At 34.6% G+C, this 24,700-nt stretch overlaps 1 protein-coding gene across 1 annotated transcript in view; it reads right to left on the bottom strand.

The window, feature by feature from the left end:
* Positions 1-14,771, bottom strand: part of tilB (touch insensitive larva B) — a 70,864-nt gene extending 56,093 nt beyond the window's left edge. Inside the window, exons 1-4 of the mRNA XM_090401891.1 lie at positions 14,762-14,771; positions 9,406-9,499; positions 1,947-2,020; positions 1,749-1,826 (exon numbers count right to left, since the gene is read on the bottom strand). Coding sequence (XP_090258017.1) covers positions 1,749-1,826; positions 1,947-2,020; positions 9,406-9,499; positions 14,762-14,771 — 256 coding nt within the window. The remainder of the gene's footprint in view (positions 1-1,748; positions 1,827-1,946; positions 2,021-9,405; positions 9,500-14,761) is intronic.
* Between the last annotated feature and the right edge of the window lie 9,929 nt (positions 14,772-24,700).

Below are 24,700 nucleotides of genomic sequence, written 5' to 3' on the forward strand. Positions count from 1 at the left end.
CCTGCACGTTCTTTTGAAATGCTTATAGTCTCAGCAATTTCACGAACTTGGACTCGCCGGTCATCCAGTACCATATTATTATTATTATTATTACATAACACCTCCAGGGAGTCCAAAGACTCATCGAGGGAGGCGTTATGTAATAATATCATGCACTTGATCAATGATTTCTGGTGTTGTTACACTTTTTGGAAGTCCTTCACGTGGATCATCTTCAAGGCTGGTACGGCCGCCTTTAAACTTGGCAGCCATTTCTTAATTGTCGAAAATGAAGGAGAAGTGTGCCTATAAACTGTTATGAACTTCGAATGAATTTCTTTTGGCTTTAAACCTTCTTTTACAATGAATTTTAAAACCGCACGATACTCAATTTTATCCATTTCAAGGGATACAGACAACATTTTTTGCTTTAGACAGCTGTATAAAACAAACTACTTGATAGAATGACTTGCAATTTCACATCGATGCTTATGACAGATGTACCAACTTAGAAAAAAAAAAAAATCTCGCCGCTTGTATTGACATCTATGGTCGAAGCCGAGAACTTTACAGACCACCCTTGTAACATCAATGGAAAAAAAAAAAAAATTCAGTCACTTGGGTTCCACAGATGACACTGTGCTTTGTAGCCAAAAATGAAGAAGTCAGGAAATGCTAAATGACTTTGACAGAGAAAGCAAATTATCACAAAATCCTAATGAAATTGTGGAAGGATATATTGACATTGGTTATTTAGTTAGTTCTAAGTAAAAACAATATAAAGAAATAAGTAGAAGAATCACGCAAGGAAACAAAGCATTTTGGCTGTATAAAGATTATTTGTTAAGAGATTTTCTTATATGCTTAAAAAAAAAGCTCTTTAATATATGCATTATTCTAGTGTTTACCTGTGGAAGTGGGACATGGACAACGACTAAATTACAGAAAGACAGGCTGCGCACCAAAGAGCCTTGGTGAGAGGAATGTCCACAACTAAAAAAAAAAAAAAAAAAGAATAGGAAATACTAGAATTAGAGAGAGATGACGAGTAGAAGATATTGTGAAGTATTGTAAAGCATGCAAAATGAGGTAGGCTGGCCGTGTTAATAAATTATCAGACGAATGTTGGACAGCATTAAGCACTGAGTGGATAGCAAGAGAAGGAAAGAGAAGAAATGTCGCCATAAACAAGGTGGACACGAGTGGTGGATATTAGCCAAAGACAGACAGAACTGGAAAGTTCAGGTTGGAAGGCAGTGGATGGAAAGCGCCTAAAGAAGAAGGCGGATATTCGTAAAAGAATACATAGAGTATTGTTATTTGAATATAGCAAAAACGTTAATATTGAGATTTGAAACTGAGAAAAGGAAGAAACTGGCAAATCTATAATAATTAATTTAAATTGAAGAAAAGTAAAGTTATTTAGTTCGTCTGTCCCCCCCCCCAAAAAAAAGTTTAGAAACATAAAAAATTGAAATCTGGTGATACTTTGCTGCAAGGCTCGTTGGTCTATTTTCCTGCAAAGCAACTAAGCTTGCAAATCGAGATGAGAAAAAAGTTCGTTTTATTTTAAAATTACTGACATATTGATAATAATTTTACTAAAACATATACTTTTCATTTTCAATAATCTGAACACCTCGATCTGTTCTTTTGAAGGTTGCAGCTGTATTGTTAATGGATCAACACTATTATGAGTAGTTAAACTAATTATTTATCAAGTCTATATTCCCGTATGATAATCATTTATATAAAAAAAAGTTGTTTACCTTCTAGATTTTCTACTCTCAGAATATTGTTCAATGCCAAATTCAAGTACTCTAACTTTTTCATTCTGCTGAGATTTTCTGTTAAAAAAAATATATATATATCACAGTAATCAGCTTATATTTAGGGCTCCGTATACAGTCGAAAAGCAGAATAGATCTTTGCGTACAAGTAAATAAATAAATAAAAATAAAACTTACCTATTTTAGGAATAAGATTATTCTGCAAATATAAGATTTTCATTTCTCTGCACCACTTGTCTAGATGCTCGATTCTAAAATATATTAATAACTATTGTTAAATAATAAAACAGAAACTTATTTTACTAAAATAAAATAAAATAATAACATGCACTCTCAGTCAGTTGTTATCTGGATAACTAACAAAAGGAGTACTTACTTTTGTATGCAATTTATTTGCATCTCTACGTCCCCTCCCAAACTTTTAAGAATATTAGTGACCAAACCTTCCCGGTACTCTGTTTTATGAATTTAGAAAAGTGGCGTGGGGAATGAGTACAGAGATCTCAGCCCACGGCAATTCTTTTTAGATCATTTCATCTAGAACTAGGTTCTGGAGTTTGCGATATACATAGCGATATAAACTGACTTCCAGAAAAGTCTGAATACTGTTTTATTTTTATTTATTTATTTTATTTTATTTACAAGATTTTTTTCTGAAAAGCGAAAAAATATACAGCGGATATGTAAGCACTTTCACTTGGAAATGCGATCTGAAAATGTATTATGCCGATAAAAGAGAATGAGATCATTCCCAGAAGCATGAAGCAATTTATCTTCGAAAGGTGGCATACAGCATGCTGTAAAACGCAACACATGAAAACAAGCTTCGTGCATTTTTAATTGAAATTAATAAAACAAAGGAAAGAGCAGTGCACAACTGCTCAGATTAGCACAAGAGCGCAGTTCGTTTGCCAAGATGGTCGCTGACCTTCGATAGAAGATAGCACAATAATAAGAAGAATAAAACAAATAAACCTAATTTATGAGTAATTGGTTTGTTTGTGCGGATATAAATTTTTAAATTATTATCTATCCATCACCACTAAATTTTGTGCAATTTTTTTTTTTTTCATTTGAATATGGGAAGATCTTAGGCAATTTTGGAATCTAAAATTTTGATTCCCACAGTTTTATCCAGTCAAATTTAGAAAGTTATTTATAATGCAAATATATAATGCAAATATTTTTACATGCAAATATTGCAAATATTTGCAATATTTGCATGTAAGTAATGTATTAGAACTCTCTAGATTTTATGTCGTCAAAGGGAATACCATATATTTAATTATATGGCATTCCTAGAATTTCAATCTCGTTGGGTAGTCATATCCTATCCTGTTTATTCGAAGAATATGACTTATACACTATACTGCGACAATTATGAGGTGCCTGCATTTCGCGTACCATTCTACAAACTTTAATAACCTGACAGTTCATCTTTGGCTGAGATTACAAATGCCATTCCTTTTGGAAGATTCCTACTAAATGTTGATAAACAATACAAGCAATTTTTCTAAAGCCTGTGTAGCTCAGTGGAAGAAGTGGCGTGAACTCTGACCAGAGCAGACGTGTTTTTGTGTGCTCCTTAGTGTTCGAGCGTAAGAGGATTAGTGCTGCTAAGCCTTACCAGTGCGGGCACGCTGCCCTTAACGTACTGCCTGCTTTCATACAGCATATCGTCGATCGCGGAAAAATCTTCACTTGCTAATACAAGCTCACCTATTAAGGCTACTAGCTTTCAACAACTACCGGAAGGAAATGTTTCATCTGGCAATACCTCTTCAAGTACCAAGGCTACTGGATCTCTGAAGGATACATCCCCAGTCTCTACAGTAACAAATCTACATAACACAATGGAACAGGCATCAGCGACCGTCTTTCAGTCACCTGCTGCCAGTACAACGAAGGATTTCAATTCAGATGTTCTCTCATCGTTGAATCTCCCAGATGAACTAGATTGGAGCAAGGCCTGCATCCTAAAGTGTGATCCTTCTGGCGCCCCATATACAGAACTGGATATCATCGAAAGTTTGAAAGGCAAGGTAAGAGGTTCCGATGTATGGCACCTTGGCTCCTTAAAGTTCAGTTATGTTTTCATAATTTCATTTAAACATGTTTCTTTGAAAGAAAAATTTGCTAAATTAAAATCGCTTAATGTTAATAACCATACATGTGAAATTATCCCCATTGGGAGATCTAGAAAATTAGATATTTTAATTCATTGGTTTCCCCCCCCAAATATCTAATAGATTAGTTGGCATGCACTTTGAATCATTTGGTAAAATAGAATGTATTGAAAATGTATCCAATATAAAAGATAAAGAATGGGCACATGTATTATCCAACAAAAAAAAAAAAAGATTGACTATTACATTGAATGACGATGCCAGAATAGAAAATATCCCGTACATTATAAAAGTTTCTAAAATTCCAGGCTTAGTAATCATTCCAGGAAGACCTCCTGTATGCTTCAGATGCAGGCAGGTAGGTCATCTAAGAAGAGAATGTATAGCATCTAAATGTGAGCGATGCAAGAGAATCGGACACGATATTAAATAATGTCTAGGGCAGACATATGCCTCCATGTAGCAAAACGTCCACAGTATGGAACACCATACAGAAATTCCTACATGAGACACATTCTCTGAAAACACATTATTTTGGTTGGAAGACCAAAAAATGAAAAAAACAGAACTAATAATCATAATAATAACAATGTATGCAATATGGTCCCACAGATGTGACAAAATACACAGAAGAGACACCAGACCAGACATACTAGCAAAAATTAACAATTATTTAAAGGAAATTATCATAAACACTACACAAACCAAAAGCATAACAACACAGCAATGGAGGAAACTCGGCCTAATTGAAGAAGGAGAAGAAGAAGGAAAAATAAAACTTATACCGATAATGGAACCCCCGTAGTTAGTGGTAGACAATAATGATAACCCACTATCTGAACAAAAAGTATAATCCCAGACAAAGGTGCTGTTAACGTAGGCTCATTCGCCACAACGAGAGGAATAATGACAACAAGATATCAAATCTAATAAAAAAATAAAATAAAAATTAAAAAATTAAAAAAAAAGTATATATGTATATAAAATAATTAAAATAAATAAATAAGTAAAAGTTTAAAAAAATAATAAAAATATTAATAATAATATATAGGTACGCCTAATATATAAGGGATAAGAATGTTATATATATATATATATATATGTATATCTAATTGTGTAAGAAAAAAAAATGAAAAGTAAATAGCAAATTACTCCTTAAGATAAGTCAATACTACTCTAGTAATAAATATGTAGATTAAGATATACTACCAGACATATGTATATGTTCTTGTATATACAGACACAAGGACGGTAGAAATGTTATTTGTAAGAAATGCAGATAACATAAGTTCATAACATGATAATAACCCAAAATGTTAATAGGATATATTATCCATTTATAGACCTGTAACTAATTCTGCAATTCAGAAAACTTTGTATATAAGAAACTACAGATTTACCTCTTAAGTTAAGCAAACAATATAATGTTAAAGCAAGATGGAATTCTTTTATGTAAAAATAAGAGTGCCTACAAAAAAATAAAATCTGCATGAGATATAGAGATACTACCAAAATATATGCATATATAAATGTAAATAAAAACATAAGCAATGTATGTATTTTAAGAATAAGATGTGCATTTAAATTAAGTTAATAAAATAGTCATCCAAAATATGTGAACAAAGATATAAAATGAAGATATATGTAAAACGAATTGTACATATGGAAAATGTCAATGCTAACATATATATGTATGTATATGTATATGTGTGTGTGGGGTGGGTGTATATGTATATATGTATGTATATGTGTGTATGTATGTATGTATATATGTATGTATGTGTGTGTGTGTGTGTGTGTGTATGTATGTGTATATATATGTGTATGTATATATATATATATATATATATATATATAAACGAGAATAGACTGATCTGATAATGGAACTTATAAATAGACTGAAATCACTATGTAACATATACCAACAAAAATAACAGCTCAAGCAATTCAATAGGACAATAAGGAAAATAGAAATTGAGCATGTGATGTTGTATCTTATTTGAACAGTGATTGTAAAACAGGTGTCATAAGTATATTGTAACGAGTAAATGAAAATGCCTAATAGAATTAGCAGCCTATGTACAAATTGTAAATAGCTGTATATATATTTATTTTTAAATGTACACAGCTGCTGTTGTTGATACAAATAACCTCAGTAGAAGTAGCCTCAAGAAATGTAAATCAAAGTGTCAATTGGAATAAGCATTCTATGTACAAATGTATATATTGTAAATAGTTGTATATATATTTATTTTGATTGTACATAGATGCTTTAGTGTTAATAAAAATATACTCGGTGGAAGTGGCGTATGGATTCACATCGCCCGCAAAAAGACTTAAATTCAATTCTAGTCGCCGACAAGAGGAAGTTTTACTAAGTCTTTCTTTGACAAGTTCCTGAATTAGTCGATCTCTGACACGAGCAATCAGATTTTATTCCCGGAAACTGGAATTTTTCTTCCGCAAACTCAAGGCCTAAGTTCGATTCTCATCGTGACAAGAGGAGTTTTCTTTTCTTCTTCTTCAATTGAAGGTCAGTTAACCGATCTCATACGGCAGTAGCAGGGCTTTTTTTCTCCCGGTTTCTTCATCCCGTATATAGAAAATCGGCTGAGAAAATACATGCAATTTACAGAGAAAAAATACCAGCGGCGGTGGTGGTGGTGGTGGTGGTGGGCAGTAGATGGCGTTGGTGTAGGTGATGATGGTAATAGTGGTTTGCTGTAGTTAATGGATGGAGTGATGGTGGAAACGGAGAGATGTAGAGTAGGTGTTCTCCCTCGATGTGCTTTGGACTCCTTGGAAGTGTCACGTAATAATAATAATAATAATAATAATAATCTCTGCAAATATGGACGCCTTTAACTGCTTGTTAAGAGAATCACCTGATATATGACCGTACGAATGCACAATGTTTTTTCATCACTCTTCTGTCCATTTCCATGAGTTTATTTGTGGTTTATCTTACTGTTTCTGGAAATGTTTTCACAACTTCTAATCATACTCCATTAGCGGAATGGAGGTATAGAGTAAATGGATACAGTATGTATCCATTTCCTCTATACCTTTTGACTTGTATGCAGTATTCAAGAAAAAATAAGAATGTTCGTATAATTTTTACAATATAGTATATCACAGTTTACTGAAGTGGTATGAGTTAATATGAAGGAGCATCTGCTCCTCGGGGAATAGCAGGTCACTAAACCATTATCTAGAAATGTAGCAAAAAAGTTGTTCTGAGGTATCCGAAGCTATATCTGAAGCTATCCGAACTGTAGTATTACAATTACACACCAAAGGAATATATTACAATGTGAAAATGATTATTTTCAGAATAATCATTTTATACTCCATTTTTTATAAGTTTTTATACTCCATTAGAAGGAGAGAAAAAATTCGGACTAAGTTGCTAGCATATTTCTTTTATGTGAATCCAGATCCACGACTAGTTGAAAACCTATTATGTATCATAGGCTAAGAGTTAGATAATCCAGTTTCCCTTTTTAAAAAGTAATTAAAAAAAGAATGCAGTGTTTTTTTAATTACTTCTGGCTTACCGTAAGTAGGATGGTTGTCTCACACTAGGAGATAAAACTTGTTTATAGCCTAAAATATGCATCCTCTTTTGATTTCTAGAAACACGGAAGTGTTTGAAATAAATCAGGAATGGATCAACAGGTGATAATCTGTCGCAGTAAGGTGTGGGCTACATATAGAATGCCGTAAGATCTCAAATCATAAAGTCTGGAAAGTATCCAAATTAGCTGCGATACAAGATAAACGTTTATCTACAAAACGCAAACACTATGACTACAGTTTTCAGCATCTCTGCATCGCTTTAAGTTTATAATTTAGCATCTCATTGTAACATGTTTTACTATAATAATAACCTCATAGATCGGTCTTTGTGAATTTTTAGAGAAGTGCAAACAGGAATTTTTCGGATGAAGACTGTGGTTTGATCTTTTTTTTTCTTTTTTTTTTTTTTTTTTTTTAAGGAAACAATGTCGGTTGATTCTATTCCAAACGTTGTCATTTATCCTCATATTCGCAGATGAATTTTCGTTTCAGCATCATTATAATGAATAAACTAAAATAAAATAATGCCCTAGGAAGGGTATTATTTTATTTCAGTTATCAATGCTGTCCTGGTTAGCCGAATGGTTAGCGTATCCACTCTCCACCCAAAAGGCTGCGGGTTCGAATCCCGCCCTGGGCATGTTTGTGATTGTATTGTGAATATACTAGTGGTGGTGAGCGGTAGATGGAGTTGATGTAGTTCCGGTTCATTGTAGTTGGTGGATTGGGTGGTGAAGACAGATAATTGTAGAGTAAGTGCCCTCCCTCGATTAGTTTTTGGACTCCCTGCAGGCGTCACCTAATAATAATAATAATAATCGGTTCGAGATTTTTTAACAGACGTCCTATACTTGAGCTGTCTGGAAATATGCTTTGGACAACTTTATAGAAGTAGAGTCTCTGTATGATCATAACAGACTTTTTTCACATTTCTGTGACAGAAACTGGAAACTAACTGTGCAGTTGTTTTTGTCCCTTCATTTTGCCACGCTACCCGCCAGGACGCATATATACTTCCAAGTTTCCATGGATGCGAAGTGCATATTAAAATTGTAATATCATTGATATTATATTGAAATATATGATGGATACGAAGCGTATGAGGATGCGTATTTGATCCATAATGGCCAGTAAGGTGGTTAAATATAAGTACAGTAGATGATATCCTCGATTTTACTGCTTTGTTTGGGAAACGAAAACTATTTGCTATCCAGCACTTCTCAGAAAAGTTTGCTGACCCCTGCTCTAAGCTTTTGAAAAGAATGGTTAGATAATTAAGTCGAGTATTATTTGCGTATCATAACATAGATTTCAGTTATGTTTAATTGGTTTTTTTCTGCGAAAACGTTTAATCCGGTTTTGGAAAATAAAAATAAAAATAATAAAATAATAAATAACTACAGAGGGAGAGAAAATAGAAATAGAGAAAATATAGTGGGTATTATGCTTTCTACATATCATAAGTTGGAATCGTGAACTATGTAGAACTATGTTGGACTATGTAGAAAGCATAATACCCACTAAAAATAAATCAAGTACTCTTTATGGAGTATCGTGAGAACAGGGTAATTTCTTTTTGTGCCAAGAAAGTGTCTAGGCAGTATTTTTTTTATTACATATCATAAGTTGGAATCGTGAAAAGAAGTTCGGTAAGTATATCATGATTTTTTGGAAGGAACTGTGGTTCGAAAATCAGTGTTTACTTATATGCAATTCATAACATTCATCTCTCTCTCTCTCTCTCTCTCTCTCTCTCTCTCTCTCTTGCATGCTCAAAGATGGTCATTTATTGTTATCTTATCTTATCGTCTCACGGCAATAACCCGATGAATATATTTTCTTGACTTCAAATTAAAAAAAAATTATCTTAGAGTGATTTGAGATACTGAAAACTATTTAAGTAATAATAGCAGCAGATATAAATTACTTACTTTTCAATATTTTCTTGATGAAGAGACAGTTCTTCTAAACTGAAAATCTCACATTCGTTATGTTCTGCCTTCTTTCGAACGAGCTCTTCCGTAACTGATAAGAAAACAGTAATTAAACACAGTTACAGCTTATTTCTAACAAAATAATTTTTTTAGAAAATTTTATATTTTATCCAAAGTAAGCATATACGCTTCTCACGCATCCTGAGAAACGATCTACTAAAAACATATCTATAAATATAATCTTCGTGTTTTTTTTTGTTTTTTTTTGGCCGAGAAGAATAAATTAACAGATAAATAATAATAAATACTCGACAGTCTTTTTTTTTAATTTTTTAACTTTATGACCTTTTATAATATATAGAAATAGTCATTTGATCTCCACCGCTCTCGCTCGCTCTCTCTCTCTCCTATGTGCATTCATGTTGAGATTACAGAATAACCTAAACATTTCCAGCGCATTCACGTTTAGTCGCTCTTCTCTGTACTTTCTTCGAATGCGTGAACTTCTCCACTTGCGCAGTACAATAAGCGCATGTTTCCATTGTCAGAAGGATAGGATCATTAATTAATTATATTCTTTATTAGTTATTTGCTGATTGGAAGAAACTGAGTAATTAACTACATGGTTTACTCTATGTCTCCATGCAAATATACAAGTAAATTACTTCAGATAACGAAATAGGCTCAATATGACATAATCATCCACTATGGACATTCGTTTCCCCCCCCCCAACAAATTCCCACTACTGTATATAATTTTGAAATCTGTGCCAGAAGCCATCTAAAATCCTTGATTATAGCCAGAAGAAAGGAAACGCAACTAAATAACGACTTTTCTCGCTTACTCACTCCCTCACTTTATCACTCTGCTGACAGATAAACTCTACAAAACGACATATATACCGAACTCTCTCTCTCCTGTTTGGAATGAGCTCCCTCCAGTTTTCCCAGAGGATTACAGCCTACACCTTTTCAAATATATAAATAATCATCAATAATTAAAAGAAAAAAATTCAAAATTTTCAAAATACTACTTTGTTATATTTACTTATTTGCCTTTATTTTCCCTTTCCCTTTAGTATATATGTTTAAATATTATCCTTCAACACCAGTGCTGTTTATTTTCAATTTCATGAAATAGTATACATTAGTTGCTTGTAGTTTATCGGTCAATTACTAAGAAAGAGATAGTGCTTCACCCGATCCATAGAAAACAACTGTCAGACAACTAGAAGAACAAAACAACGATAAATAGCTATTACCTATATACATAAATAAACTGTCGTAAGAGATATTATACAAAACTATAATATCGATTGGAAATCATATTTCTCAATGGAGTTCACATATAATGAATGTAAATCTCATTGATAACTGATTCAGTTTCTACATATATAAATTTCGAAAACAATAAAGTCTTCGCCCAAGAAGAGATTTCCTTTCTTAGAATAACTTAAAATTCTCCTTTGCCTCCTTAGCTGTCTGGATATTTCTTCTGTTCCAGAAGATACTTCTCACCGAACAACTGCTTACCTTTCCTTTCTCTCCAAATCCCAAATCCCTAGTATGGAATAATTTTATAATTATAAAGAGTTCCCCCCTCCTTCCTCTAAAAAAAAAACTAAAAACTAAAACAAAACACTAAAATTTTTTCTTCACCAGAAGTTGAGCAATTAGGATGAATATTAGTCATCAGTTCATTTCCTAGCTTGCGTTAAAGCTGTTTTGTTTTATTTGCTTATATAAAGTCTCACTTTGTTTAAATAGACTGAAAAAATAATAATATTCGGAAGTGTTTTTTTTTTTATATTACTAATGAAGTGAATATGATGTATGAACTTATTTACAGAAATCCTTGAACAAATAGTTTTATTGATTTCATTCATTGTTTATCTTGCACACACACACACACACACACACACACACACACACACACACACACACACACACACACACACACACACACACACACACACACACACACACACTGCCTTCAAAAATCAGTGTGCATTAATTTTCAAAGAATACCAAATATGATATTAATCTCTTTTTTTTTTTTTTTTGAAATGAAATCACTACTTACTTCTAACCATTTTCTTTGTTTTTTTTTCTCTTAAAACGTAGCTGTATGTGGTCAACTAAAACAAATGAATTGTGAAATACTGAAATCAGCACGTATAAAATGAGCCCATAATCATATTGTGAGTGCCATACAACTGCGGGTTGCTAGGGACGCGTTAGTTACTAGCTTTTCGCGTGTTGTAGCAATAGCGCCCTCATCGTTATAAGTTTGGTTGTAAACATACAATAATTGATATTTTATTATTGGTATTAATGTTATTAATTAGATATATAATTTGTAAATAAACTTATATACAGCATTAGTTTTCATAATGTAAGGTTAACTTCACACTTTAATACTTTTCTATACTGAGCAACATTATAATCAAAATGTAGTATATAATATATTACATATTTATACCTAAAATGAAATAAAATAAAATGTTCAAAGATGTCTATATTATCCAATGCAAATGATTTTAGTGGTATATATTATAAATATAAAACAACAAAATATTCAATGTGTGAACAAATTTAGAATTTTTGGTGAGATCATTTATTCTGGCTGTCTGAATTATTTGTCTCTGAATAAACATGACAAGTTATGAATGAAGTTAGGCCGGTTAGCCGTGGAATTTTACAATAGCGAGATTCAAAGATATATTAATTATACCCCATTTGCGATACTTTCCACTCTTAAGAATTCAAACAAATTAAAAATTACACTTTCGGAGAGTTCACAGTTATTTGAAACCCGTTGTATAGGTCTCAAATGATTACACTCAATAATAGTCCTCGCAAACGCACAGCACGAGTCTCCCACGTATAGCTTAATATTTCTGTAATTCACATCGATCTACATATTTGATGCTGTCTTTTGGTTTCTCTGTAACATTTTCTTTTTTCTCTTATATGGAATAATAGCTTAGGGGAAAAAAATGTATTCATTGTATTTTATGATTTTTTTTTTTTAAATATGAATCTCACGCACGAAAGTTAACGTATCGTACATTTAGCATCGTGGATAGTTTGAGGATAATCCAAGAGCCCTGCTATAGAGGCCAGGCGTGGTGTTTTGAAGCCACTGCAGGCCTCCAGTAAACAAAGTGAGGGTATTACACCAGGTGAAGAAATTATCTATCACCTAAAGACTTACATACTTAGTGAGATTCGAACTACAGACGCTTGGATGGAGAGCACCTATCCACTCAGACAAAAAACAAGCTTAGAAATTATCTAGGAATTCATAAAAGGCGCAATTTGCATTTTGAGCTTCTCAGGGAAAGCATTATGACCTAAGCACTTCATAAACTCAGCAAGTCTGGAATGCAGATATACAACTTACAGACAACATTGCCCACTATGCTAACTACCCGCAACTGATCTATTTATAACATGATGAATTTTCTCTAATTCTATAACAGTTGCTGCTAATGCTATTATTTTTTGATAAATCTAGTCATTATCTCACAGAATAATAATCCAGTGGAATAATCCAGTTGGTTGATAAGTGGGAAAAGGGGATACGAGAGAAACATTTAAGTCACTTAAAGGGTTTATTGGATCGATACAGTGGAATTGTTTCAGTACTTGGCTAGAGAGGCCAGAACAAGAGGTCATCCCTGGAAGTTGAATAAAGATGTGGTTACTAGTGTTGTGAGGACTGGACTTTTTGCTTGGAGAGTTGTGAATGAGTGGAATGGGTTGCCAGAGTTAGTTGTGAGTGCTTTGTCTATTAATGGGGTTCAAGGAGAGGTATGATGGATTGTATGGATAGTTGAATCTTCCGCAATGAATCTTCGGACTCTACAGTAATAATAATAATAATAATAATAATTCTTGGCGAGATGCATCATTGTTAATATAACTGCAGGCACTCATATGAATTTTAAATGTCTAATTGCAGTGTTTCTTAGATGTGTTCCGTTGAACGCTAGGATTCGGCAAAAAAAAAAAATTCTAGGAATTTCTCAGAACATATAGATATTTATAACTTGCATTAGATGTCGTTTCTGAAAAAAAAATCTTCAATAAATGGGGAGAAATACTACTTTTTATTATTATTATTATTATTATTATTATTATTATTATGTTTAAAAAAAATTGAAATCCAATGTAGAAAATGTAGCACTTTGTGCTGAATTCTGTAAAACTATAAGTTGCAATGTCACTCAAGATGTTTTGTACATGTAAATATTTTAACAGATCAATAAAAAATAAATAAATAAATTATTATTAAACTGATGCACTCGTATTTCCAGAACAATGTTACTCTGTTATTTGTAATATAATTCTTTTCCGATAATTTTTTGTGAAAAATTTCATGCGAGTTCTACATAAAAAGATTTTTATTATTTTTTTTTTATGCAGGATTCAAAAAGTTTAAGAAAACCTGTCTTTGAGATTAGTAACACACCACAGTATATAATTCTATAACTATAACTTTCGTAAATAAACTAAAAATAAAAAGTCGTTAATATTTTTATTCCATTAACACCTTTTATTCACCGGAAAATAGGAACTACAACCTAAAGGTTGGCAATTTAAAATTTGTTCATTTTAAATTACTAAACCGAACAGTTATTGAATTAAGTATTAAAAGTTGATACATAAAAGGAAACTGCTTGACAAATTTTAGTAAAGATTCAAAACAGGATTTTTTTCAGATTTTGTCGGGACTGAATGGTTGATGTAATAAATGAACATACTTATATACAGACGAATTCTCTCTAACAGGTATTAATACTATTGCTATTATTACGTGACAAATCCAAGGACCCATCACGGGAGGGCAAGCACTATGCTCCATTACACACACACACACACACACACACACACACACACTGAAACACTAAAGCACTAAAACACACATTGTCTCTCTAATCTACCTCCGACTATCCACAACATCACTACCTCCAACACCGCTAATAGTATTTTTTCTCTAGACTGGGTATGTTCTCTGAACATACTTATATACAGACGAATTCTCTCTAAAAGGTATTAATACTATTGCTTTTATTACGTGACAAATCCAAGGACCCATCATGGGAGGGCAAGCACTATGCTCCATTACACACACACACACACACACACACACTGAAACACTAAAACACACATTGTCTCTCTAATCTACCTCCGACTATCCACAACATCACTACCTCCAACACCGCTAATAGTATTTTTTCTGTAGACTGGGTATGTTCTTTTGGCCGATTTGCCTGTATGTAGGATGAAAATCCCAAGTTTCCGAGAAAAGAAACTTACTACCTGCTTATGAGATCTTCTAACTCACCTTCAGTCATAAAAAACCCTTATAAATATTTTCCCTATATATATATATTTGTTCTTTAATTATAGCTGAATGCTGCAAAACATGAGAGCTAAGCTACACACAAGTGATTGATTATTTCTAGATTAAAATTTATTTTCGTTATTTAATAAGCAAAGTACTTTCTTTATTTGAAAGTGAAAATTAGCGAGCACTAAAACTATGCTCGAGAGATAAATAAGTCATAAGAAAGCATCCTGAGGCCCAATGAACACTATAAGAATAAAACTGGTCATTTTAATTTTTACTTGAATGGGGTTATTTGAGAATCGAATCTACATAAATGGGAGAATGACTCCGCACTTTACAAGGGATGAAGAAAACAAGCTGGCATTTAACGGAATTTAATACATACCACATACAGCACCCTGCAGGTAGGTATTCACTCTAATAACGAATGGATAAGGACTAACCCCAGTTTTAGACTTATGAAGCCCTAAATTTATTTTGTATACTTCCTGAAGCTGGTTGCATTGTAAATAACTATTATGAAATATTATGCTGGCTGTGGTATATTCAAAAAGAATAGACCGCATTATATTTAAAGGGAAGCAGAGTAAGCAGTAGTGAAGTTACTGGAACGGCCTGAACGGAATTGAAGATATCAGTGTGTAAAGTATCAGCAGGAAAAAAACACAAAACTCTTACAGAATGACTATGTCTGTAAGAATAATATATATTGCTGTTTGTTACACCATTTAAAGTGATCTTACTGTGTATAGCAATCTGAATTTTTATGATGTCTCGGTGTCAATATCGGCGGATGGCTTAGCATGGAATGGGATGCATATTTAAGACCGGTATGATGAATTGTGTGTGTGTAATAGTGGGACCTCTCGCAATGATCTCTTGACTCCATGGAGATCTGATAATTTTTTTCCCAAATGTTTTTCCTTTATTTATTCTCATTAGTGATAAACTGCTGCCATAAGTAACGCAAGATAGTCCCCAATTAGATGGACACAATGTATTATTTCATTCAATATATTTTCATGCATGTGATTTTTTGTACCCAACTTAGCTTTTCCTCATTTAGCCAAAATAGCACATTTTCATTTATTATTGCATCTTTGGCATCCATTGTTTCACAATACTCCAGATTTCTTCCACTATTTTCTACAAAAAATCATCATGTGGTAAAGTGTTTCTGGTTCTTTTACAATAATGACAGATTGTAGGACTATCCAATGGTATGCTTTTGCTACAGCCCATATTTTGGTCCGCAAACATGCATGATGCATTTAAAAGAAAAAGGTTTCGTAGAATGGACTTATTGGAAGTCAGAATACGTTGTTTAAAACTGGGCTAAGAATGATCTCACCTTTTCTTTGTTCTCAGTCCTGGGGTAAGGAGAGTCGATCCAGAAAACTTCGAATATATTACTCGTGATTTGGTATTTATGTTGTTATCTATATGTGGTATCTTTCTCACTACTTTATCCAGTTCTTGTAAAAAATCCTGCCAGTTTGCTTTCCTAAATTTCCATCTTGGTCGTGGGATGGACCGTATTATTGGTATTTGTATTCCTATTTCTACCAATACTGGGTGATGTTGGCTATGCGGAAAATCTTCAAGGACTCGTCTTGTCGTCTTTAGCGGCTGATTTTGTAAATTTTTTGGTAACAAATCAGAGGTCTGGGTTGTATTCCCTATTCCGTGCTGCAGCCTTAAAGGTTCCTTTTTCCTTTGCATCGAATATTAAGCTCAGACTGTTTCCCCTCAGCCCAGGTTTGTTAATGCTTCACCATTTCCATCATTATTATTGTAATTCCACAGGGTGTGATGACTGTTAAAATCACCAATGTAGATAGTAGGATGTGGAAATGTGGAAATTACTTCAGGCGGCCATTCTACCAGGGGAGATTAATATATGTTAACCACTGTTAGACAGTGGCGGATTATCTATTAAGGCAATGAGGCACATGCCTACGGGCCTCAAGTTTTGGGGGCCCAAGCCAAGCCATTTTCCTATAGTGTTTTAAAATAGATTAATGTTTTCAGTAAATATCATAAAAATCTTGATTATTGGCCTCCGTAGCGCAATTGGAAGACCGACGGTACATTGCACCCTTCGATTGGAATAGGCCTAAGTTCGATACTCGTCGCGACGGGAGGAATCTTTATCTGGACGATTTCAATCGAAGGTGAGTTAGCCGATCTCATACGGAGGTAGCAGGGTTTTTCTCCCGGAAACTCGGATTTTTCATCCTGCATACAGACACATTGGCCCTTCAGAACACACGCAATTTACAGACAAAAAAATACTAGTTGTGGTGGAGGTGGACGGTAGATGGCGTTGATGGAGATGATTCGTAGTAGAGGTTTGGTGTAGTGGTTGAGACAGTTGTAGGTGTCCTCCTGCGATGAGTCTTCGGACTCCTTGGAGGTATCAGGAATAATAATAATAATAATAATAATAATAATAATAATTTTATGCGAAATTTTTTCAAAACAATTATTACGTTTTAATACGTATTTTGAACAGCGCGCACTATCTACGCTTTAAATAATGCCGCAATACCAATGTTGGCGCTAGTTGACAACTCTATATTTCCACTTCATATTTTGTATTTTGAACAGCGCGAGCTATCTACGCTTTAAATTAAACTGCATTACCAATGCCGGTGCACGGCGCTGTTGATAGCTTCGAGGTCACAAAAACTGATTGCATTGCCAAGATAGGAAGTTTTGCCTGGTTGCTCCTTAACTTCATTTGTTATTGAATCCTGTAATCGTGTAAGAGTGAGGTGTTTGTTTCAAAAATAACTTTTTAGTGTGACTTTTCGTGTTTTCATTATTTGAGTGTAGTGCAAGTAAACAAAACTTTGTAAAATTGTAAAAAAACTGATAAAACACTAAAAAATTAATAAAAAGTTTTATTATTTATCATCCTTTAACCCTTTAACAGGCAGAAAATCCACAACTTCACAAAATTCAAAAGTACAAAATTTCATTTATTTGCCACCTAACTTTTATATTTTTTTAAATTTTTTATTATTATTTTTTTTTGGGGGGGGACAAATATAATTTGCCTAGGGGCCCCAATTATCCTTAATCCGCCACCGCTGTTAGATCTACAATTCTCGCTTTGATAGTGTGTATATTCTGATTAATATGTGCTGATATTAAGTGAGAATTCTATATTATTGCGTACGTAAATTACACAGCCATGAATTTGGTGATATGTAGCTCCTAGAATGTCATACCTGAAATTCTTCCTCTAGATTTTAATTGTTCATTTTCTGTGTGTGTGTGTGTGTGTGTGTGTGTGTGTGTGTGTGTGTGTGTGTGTGTGTGTGTGTGTGTGTGTGTGTGTGTGTGTGTGTGTGTGTGTGTGTGTGTGTGTGTGTTTATATCATTTTCACTTTTAGCAAAACTGACTCCTTTGATGTTGAGTTGGAAAATTCGGAAATTAACACCCAACTTTCTTGTCTTGTGGTCCTGAAAAATACCGTGAAGAAGTAAGACAATGTTATCCTTCTACATTTTTATGTCCTTCAGTTTTTCTAGATCATAATCCTGTGTAGCTCAGTAGAAATGGCGTTTGCACTCTACAACGCTTGGCCGCACGACGAAAGGCGTTCGAATCTAGTCACCGACTGGAGGAACTTTTTCTAAGCCTTTTCTCGACCGGTTCCAGAGTTAGTCGACAGAGTTAGAAACTCGGAATTCTCGTCCCGTAAACTCAAGAAAATCGGCCGTCGAACCCACACTATTTTCAGACATTAAAAATATTGTGTTAGGGTTAGGGACCACCAAATGGTGGCACTTACTAGCCGCCTTCTTTACTGCGTGCCGATTCATCAGTGATAGCCTTGGGCCAGCTATCTCTGATTGGCTACCAGTGGAAATTGAACTGCCCACTCAGTCTCCAAAAGTTAAATAGCATTAAAAAAAGGCCTCGCCTGATTTTTTTTTTAACTTTTGGTATTAAGGTTATGTATCCAGTGTTAAAATTTTCTGGTTTTATCTGTGTTTCTAACATTTCATTAATCATTCTCATAAATAAGTTTTCAAACTTTTCAAGCATCTGTTATGAAATTCACTAGTTAGACATATATCGTAGAATGCAAGAATACAACAAAGCATCTCTCTTTCGAGAGATGCTTTGTTGTATTCTTGCATTCTACGATCGTAATGGGGGAAACAATTTCTTCTGCCTCCCTTCGGATAGCTTGGGTAAAAATGACATCAATTTATTAGGTGCAATGGTATTACTCTCTTTTTCTATTTCCACTGACCTACACAGGCCAGTTATATCTATTTCTAAATGTTTATTATGTACTGTTGAATTTGCTTCCGAAATGTGAAAACAAGAAGGCCATAACAGTTTTAAAATAGTTGACAAGACTATAACAGTTTTAAAATAGTTGACAAGACTATAACAGTTTAAAAAAAAGCTGATAAGACTCAAAATCTCAGTATAAAATTTGTTTGTTTATCCATCCACACACAAGTTGTTTCTGGACTGTAGATTTTTCTTGAAATTTGGTATTATGAAACCCTACTCAGGAAAAATCGACAATAGAACCCATATTATTTAAAACAGTAACACATTTTGTTACTTTCTGAAGTAATGGTCTGAAATTACTGTCTGAGGTGGCAGCACTTGCTTGCCAATCTCTTCATTGGCTGCCGCCTATAATTAGTGAAGGTCATCAGCTAAATCAGCTAACGCCTATGTTGTTCCCGTATAGGGAGTAGGCGGGGCCGTTTACCCTATCTAACTTAGCGAAGTCATGGGCTAGCTATCTCTGATTGGCTACCAGTAGAGATTGAACTTCCCACTCAGTTTCCAAAAGCTAGATAGGGTTAAAAGGCCTTGCCTACTCCCTATAAGGGAATAAAAGGTGTTAGCTGATTATTATTATTATCCCCACAAAACTTAGTAAAGCCATTCCGATTTTTGCTTCAATTAGACGACTTAAATGCGTACAAAGGGACAGAAATTTCGAAATTATAAAGTGCAGTAATTTCACTTTGGCTGGATAGAATTTCATAGAGTAGGATTTATACTAGAAGAAAAGCTCGTTCATTCCTGTCTCGAATGGCACATTTCTATTAGCAAAATTTAGTAAAATTATTCGAACTGATAGTAATAATTCGCTACTAGTTATATGAAATTTGGTATTGTTAATACATATCAAATTTCAAAAGAGATCCTAACTGTCATAATTGGGTCGATTCATTGGCAGACGATTCAAAATTATAATATATTTGCAAATTTAGGATTAAATGAAAATTTAGAGTTATTTCAAGTACAATCTTTCATTGCTAAAATTAGGCAAAACAGAATTATGTCTGTTGGGACTGGTATTAGATTGCCTCAAGAGACACCACCATAAGCTGGATTCTAGTCGCCAACTACAGGGACGTTTTCTTCAGTCAGTTCCTGACCTATCAATACAATTTTCTATATAAATAAATAAATAATCTAATGCCTTTTACTTCCTTATAAGGAGTAGGTGAGGACTTTATGCCCTATGTGGCTTTTGGAGACTGAGTGGGCAGTTCAATCTCTAATTATAGGCGGCCACTGACGAAGAGACCGGTAAGAGATGGCAGCAAGCAAGTGCTGCCATCCCTTGGTACTTAATTCTAGCAGGATATGTTACTGTCTGAAAATAATGTGGGTACTATGGTCAATTTTCTTGAGTTTACGGGACGAAAAACTAGTTTCTGGGGAAAAAACTCGCTTGCCCGTGCCAGAGATCGACTAACTCGGGACCCGGTCGAAGATAGGCTTAGAAAACGTTTCTCCAGTCGGCGACTAGACTTGACCCTAAGTCAAACTTCAAGCGACTAAGCACAGAAGATGCAAGCGCCACTTCCACTGAACTACACAGGCCTTAATACATAATTTATAATTCCGAATTTCTAAGTTTGAAAAGCAACTTAGAAATTTTAAATGTAGGATTCCTATTGAGTCAACATACTAAGTGAGTTTCAGATTTATGCAGTTGGATACACACTTAGACTAACTGCTGCCTCAACACAGTTCCTTTTCAACCGCTTGACTCCTCTTACTGATCATTTATATCATTTTATTTAAAAAAATAAAGATGATCTTCATGCCAAGAATTAAACCTCGAATCTTATGATATAATAGCATGTTTAACATCAACTCACTCCTCATTAATATTCCTCTTAATGACAACTTCGAACTTCTTTCTTCTAAATTCCCATTAGATATGATGGTTCTTTTTAAGTTCCATATGAATTCTGGATATTTTAGCTGAAAAATGGCAAACTTCATAACCAAATAGAAGAAATCGACTATAGTCAACATTGATTTAGAACATTTAGAGGAGAAAATATCCACCCTCCCAAACATTCTGTGTACTATATACATATTATTATTATTATTATTAAGATATACCTCCAGGGAGTCAGGGACTCATCCAGGGAAGCCACATACTACACGCACCAGCTATCCAACTTATTCTTGAATTCATTCACATTACTTGCATATACAACATCCAATGGCAATCCATTCCAGTTTCGTACCTCTCTATGAGAAAAATCTAGATCAAACTCTAGATCTAGCATTCGTTATCAGCTTCCAAGGATGCCTTCTCATCCTTCCCCACCTTGGAAAATTCCATTAACTAAAATTCTGTATGACCTTTTCACAAGTTTGTAAATCTCAATAATATCATCCCTCTTTATCCAGTTTGTAGTATCAGCAGTCTAGAAATTCTCACTGTGTTCATAAAAAGTATCCCACAATCCTGATATCATTTTGAACTCTTTCCATTGCATCAGAATCGCCAAGGAAACAGGGAGAACCAGACCTGCACACAAAAGTCCAAGAGTGGTCTTATCAAAGCCGTGTAGAGATAAAACGATATCCTTATCTTTACATGTCAAAGTCATTTCAGCATTGCAATTTTCTCTGAGTTCTATTTCCAATCTTTGCTATATGGCCATTGAACTTCAACTTCCTATCTACTAAAACTCCAATATCCAATTCGCCATAAGAGAATAAAAGGTGTTAGCCGATAGTTTTTGATTATATTATGTTCTATTCTATATTATAGAACCCTGATCTCAATAGAGTTGAGATCGAGGCTCTGTAGAAAGCAGGCAAGTGTGGTAATTTTCTTTCCACAAAGCATGCGCAGTTACAGTAACAGCCTTATGATGCAGTGCATTGTATTGCTGAAAGAGACAACGGTCGGTTCCGTAGAAATGCCACAAAGTAGGAAGCATTGCTCAGAATGTTCCCTGCTTAAGGCCTTGTGGAGCGCCACCCAGTGATCCAAAGGCTGTGAAACTTTGCAGGAATACATTGTAAATCTTGCGGAAGCGAAATCTGAAAAAAAAAAAAAAGAAAAAAAAAAAAAGTAGTTCCAAACATCGCTACCAGGGGACGTTATATAATGTACCGAATGTAGATTTAGTAGCTCTAAATCTAATAATTGTGTGGTGACAAGCATAAATGAATTTTAATTCACTTTCGTTATACATTTACGAGCTGTACTGTTCAATGTGCTGCCCTTCCCGGTATGCTAGAAACTGTATCCTTGCACAGATTATTCAAAAGCAGAAAGCAGCTGCTCAGGACTAATTGTGCACATGCTACTGCTGTCTTTCAGAGCTGACAAGTTATCAGGATTATCTGATAAATCGCCAGAGCCAGAAGTCACAGGGATCAGACCAGGTAGGGAGTCCCACAGTACGAAACACACAGGTGATCACTCTGGGTTCGTGAAATGTTCTTGATGAACCTCCTGTACAGATCGATGGACGTGTGGAAGGGGGGGGGGGTCCCATCCGGCATGAAATTGACTGAATCCATGCAGAGGTGCTGCTGTAGCTGTGGCACATCAGAATTGTTTAAGATATCACGATACCTCTCTGCAGTAACAGAACTTGACACGAATGTCCTAAAAGAAGAATGGTCCAATGATAAACAAAGTTGTAAACTTGTAAAGGTATTAACAACCACAACGAAGGGAAAAAAATCCCTTGTCCGTCTTATTAAACCTTCTTGGCATCTGCAGTTATGTGCTATGCAGATTCCATGCATTTGGCGTTTACAATGCCTCAGGGTGATGAATTTTGAAATTACTCTTTAATTTCTCAGATATCGTTTCTCCATGATGCACAATGTACTCGTATTCCTGCATAGCTTCGCAGTATTTGGATCACTGGATGGTGCTCTACATAAGACATTATAATAATAATATATACAAGGTGATCAAATAAAGTATCCGTTTAAGGCCTTGTGGAGTACCATCTAAACATTGAGTGCTGCTATATACAGGGTGTTCGGGATAAATTTGACAGTTTCGTAAGGAAAAAGAAAATCTTCTTTGTATCTATTAAATTTAATGAATTGACAAAAAAACATTACAGGCAGAGTTAATTACAATACTATCAACAAGATTTACTCAAAATAACCACCATTAGCATCGATCACAGCTTCAATTCTGCTTCGGAACCTCGAACAAGCTGATGCTACAGTCTCCCTGGGAAGGGCCGCAAAAACTGTTTTAAATTTATCCATTAACTGGGCTTTTGTATTACTGGAAGTGCGATTGGTGTCTTTTTCAACTGCGCCCCATACAAAATAATCCATGGGGTTAAGGTCTGGGGAGTTTGGAGGCCAAACATTTGGACTGGTGAAGTCGTAGAAATTTTCAGACAACCATTTTTGACTTTTCCCAGAGGTGTGGCAAGGGGCCGAATCCTGCTGCCATACATACGGCCTACCATTGGCTACCCTTGTTATCCAGGGCTTGACTACAGTTAGCAACTCCACGAACAAAGCCCGAATTCCAATGCCAGGGTTCTTCGACACCTGTTCCTGCAGATTTGCGAGGAATTCTGCTGTACGAACGCAATCAGATCGTCTGCTAGGGATCTTTCTTCTTGCTACATCCTCGTAGTCACCATTGCAAGTCTCTAGTTCATGCCTGATTGTTTTTACTGTATTCAGGGAGCATTGGGCAGCAGTCGTAATATCCTTATTTTGATGGCGGGCACGAATCATCATGATACAAGTTATTCTCTTCCATGATTCAGGTGGGTTCCAGCTATCCATCCTTTCTGACATCTTGTATATGAATGAAGAAGGGTCCAAACATTTTAAATGAAGAGAAGTGTGTGTTAATACATGTAACTTACGGAAAAATATAATTAATTATAAATATGTCAAATTTATCCCGAACACCCTGTATATGTGGTTTGTATGTGATGAAAGCAGTAATTAAATTCAGCTGGGGGGCCCTCCATGGCTCAGCCCCAGAACTTTTTTATTCACTAAGCCAGACCCTAGAACATTTTTGTTTTGTAACTTTTCTCCTTTTACAGTAATTATGCCTACATTATTGTGTTATTATTCAACAATTGTTCGCAATTTTGAATGTGTGTATAAAGTCAACATCAACAGTCACCTGAATACGAATATTATGCTGATCATGTAATCCACACCATTCAGCCTTTGTATTCTCAACACGAGAGGGGCAATGAGTGCCAGGTAAAAATTTCCCAGACCATCACTCTACTGTCCCTAATTTATACCACTGTTTTGACTAGTATGATGGATCTATATCTTTACACTGTTGTCACCATACTTGTCCTTCCATCTACAGGAAATAACATAAACCAGGCATCGTGCTCCATGCATCCTTCTTCATTTCTATCATGCAACACTTATGTTCTTTTTCCTATCTTAGCAATTATGACTTTTTTTTATGTTGAACAGGTGTATGGTAATCTCAATGGGTATCTGCTGTTACATCGCATTTAGGACAATGTTTGCTGCATTTGGGTACTCTTTCTCTCTCACATTTCCTGCTTCTACTATTTCACCAATTTTAACATTTAGAATATCAAATCTTCCACTTATCCATTACATGTGGTTGAATACTTAGTAACAAACTCAACACCAACAAT

This window comes from Typopeltis vanoorti, chromosome 12 (assembly GCF_054136105.1).
Source record: "Typopeltis vanoorti isolate ZY-2024b chromosome 12, IOZ_Tvanoo_1.0, whole genome shotgun sequence".
Taxonomy (NCBI): domain Eukaryota; kingdom Metazoa; phylum Arthropoda; class Arachnida; order Uropygi; family Thelyphonidae; genus Typopeltis; species Typopeltis vanoorti.